The 2,500-nt window shown below is 48.6% G+C and overlaps 2 protein-coding genes across 6 annotated transcripts in view; one reads left to right on the forward strand and one right to left on the reverse strand.

Moving 5' to 3' along the window:
• LOC122254247 (TBC1 domain family member 2B) overlaps window positions 1-2,500 on the reverse strand; it is a 253,926-nt gene that overhangs the window by 168,853 nt on the left and 82,573 nt on the right. The window contains exon 16 of one of the 3 annotated variants that reach the window (XM_043017836.2): window positions 2,303-2,453. The exons of the other annotated variants lie outside the window; for them this stretch is intronic. Coding sequence (XP_042873770.2) covers window positions 2,391-2,453 — 63 coding nt within the window. The 3' untranslated portion in view covers window positions 2,303-2,390. Of the gene's footprint in view, window positions 1-2,302; window positions 2,454-2,500 lie in introns of those variants that run through there. 3 annotated transcript variants of the gene reach the window in all.
• LOC147466959 (uncharacterized) overlaps window positions 1-2,500 on the forward strand; it is a 195,563-nt gene that overhangs the window by 130,649 nt on the left and 62,414 nt on the right. The window lies entirely within an intron of this gene.

A 2,500-nucleotide genomic window follows, 5' to 3' on the forward strand; every position in this document is an offset into this window, starting at 1 on the left:
TACCACTATTACAACTACTACTACCACTATCACTACTACACCCACTACCACTACTACAACTACTACTACCACTATCACTACTACTACTACGATCACTGTCACTACTACCACTACCACTATTACTACAACTACCACAACTACTACCAATACCACTATCACTACTACTACCATTGCAACCACTTCACTACCACTACTACTACCCCTATTATCACTATCACTACTACTACCACTACCACAATCACTATTACTACCACTACTACTATCACTATCACTACTACTACCACTACTAATTCTACTACTGCTGCTGCTAACAGTAACAATGATAACAGGATGTAATAAACAGAAGAAAGATGACATTAGCAACCAGGAAACAGCAGCCCCTGCACTAACCCCGCAACACCTCAGCCCTGACTAGCAGCGACCTCGGCACCCCACCCACCCCACCCAACCCACCGTCATTAACCATCCGTTATCTAATTGGCCAGACGTCAAGCAAGGCACAGGCTAGGCACTGCTAGGCACTGGCAGGCAAGCACTCGACCGGCACTGCTGCACTTCCACGCCCTCGGAGACACTCCTTCGTGATCCTTCACTATCAACTCTTTAGCCACCTGTTGTCGCCTTACACTTGATCGGCGACGGCCACGCGGAGATCATGTGTACTGGGGAGGCGGTGGGGGGTGGGTGGGGGGGTACAGGCATACAGTGGGGCAGGGGAAGGATTGGGTTAGGGCGGATAGGGTGAAGGAGAGGAGAGGGGTAGGGGTGGAGAGTAGATAAAGATGGCAGGGTGGGGGTGGGGGTTTCAGGACTATAATGGAGAAGGGAGGGACTGGGGTAGGGTTGAAGATACGGGGATTACAAGGCCAGAGGAGGGGAGGGGAGGGGAGGGGAGGGGAGGGGAGGGGAGGGGAGGGGAAGGGAGGGGAGTGGAGGGAAAGGGGAGGGGAGGGAAGGGGAGGAGAGGGGAAGGGAGGGGAGGGGAGAAGAGAGGAAGAGAAGGGAGGGCAGAAGAGGAGAGGAAAGGAGAGGGGGAAGGAAGAGAGAGAAGAATGAGCACAAAAAATATAAAACAGAGAGAACAATCCTTCTAATCTTCTAAGAAAACGACCCAGAATAATAAGAAAGCGAGGCAACAAGAAAAAAAGAAGAAAATGAGAAAGTGAGCGAAAGGAAGGGGAGGGGGAGATGATGGAAGGGAAGGGAAGGGATGGGAAATGAATGGAAGGGGAGGGGAGGGACGAGGATGGTAGGGAGGAAAAGGGAAGGGAAGGGAAGAGAATGGGAGGGGATTGGAGGGGATGGGAAAGAGAGAAAAAGGGAATGGAAGAGAAGGTAAGGGAAGGATAGGGAAGGGGATGATAGGGAAGAGAAGGTAAGGGAAGGATAGGGAAGGGGATGATAGGGAAGAGAAGGATAGAGTAAAGAGAATGAAGGAAAGGGATGGGAAGAATAGGGAAAGGGAATGGAAGGAGAGGGGAGGAGAGATGAGGAGGAGGGAAGGGGCGCGGGAGAGACAGATGATGTTCAATAAATGCACGGCGTGCATAGCAGCAGGGATTAGCTTTTTTGTCGCCCTGCCAAACGTCCATGTGCGAGACGAGCGAAGGCTAGGGTTTCCCCGAGACCTGCGGCCGCGTGACTCACCGCCCTCTCGCTGCTGTCACACCACTCTTGCCAATCTAACAGCCCGTAACGCTTCTGTTTCATGACGACTGCTAAGCTGGTATCATCAATATCCTGATACAAAAAAAATACTCCTAAAAGATCACAGCATCTGTTCTTACTGCTCTTGACATATTTATTACAGATGCTACGATTACAAATGATCACACTCGCCATTAATCACATGCTCGCATTTCACGATGGCACTCAACGGCACTGCCACAGCTTGCCCGGTAATTCGTCTAATGCTTTATCTTCCACACTTACTCAACCAACCGAATCAACCGAGCCAAACAACCAACAACAAAAAATAACTGAATAAAAAATAAAACAACTGAATGCATAATTACCAAGCTTGATTTGCAACCGGCGTGCAACACAGCACGCAACATCTGCATAGCCAGCGTGTCCATTAGATCCTCTTCCTCCTCCTCACACAATGAGCTTAATCCACCTGACGAATTTACATCACAAACAATTATCATCCTTAAGACTCAGTTAAGGCGGCTTGGGTTGCTGTGGTGGTTGGACTTCATCGGGGCAAGGAAATAGGTAGGCACCGTGCGTCCGTGTGTGTGTGTGTGTGTGTGTGTGTTTGTTTACGACTTTGTGCGGCTCTTGTGTGTATGACCGTGTGCGTAGTTTGTATGTGTATGTGTTTGTGGAACTAAAACTGGGTGTATATGTGTTTTGTGTTTGTTTGCGTGTTTGTGAGACGATGTCGATTATCCTCTAATTTGTACTGAATACTTATCTTTCCTGAATCCTTTAGGCTGTTCCACACTTACCTGAAATAGAGAAATAAAAATAGGGAATAATAAAACAATGTGACTAA

This window comes from Penaeus japonicus, unplaced genomic scaffold (assembly GCF_977035675.1).
Source record: "Penaeus japonicus unplaced genomic scaffold, GWHDUDI00000001_assembly GWHDUDI00000039, whole genome shotgun sequence".
In the NCBI taxonomy this organism is placed as follows: domain Eukaryota; kingdom Metazoa; phylum Arthropoda; class Malacostraca; order Decapoda; family Penaeidae; genus Penaeus; species Penaeus japonicus.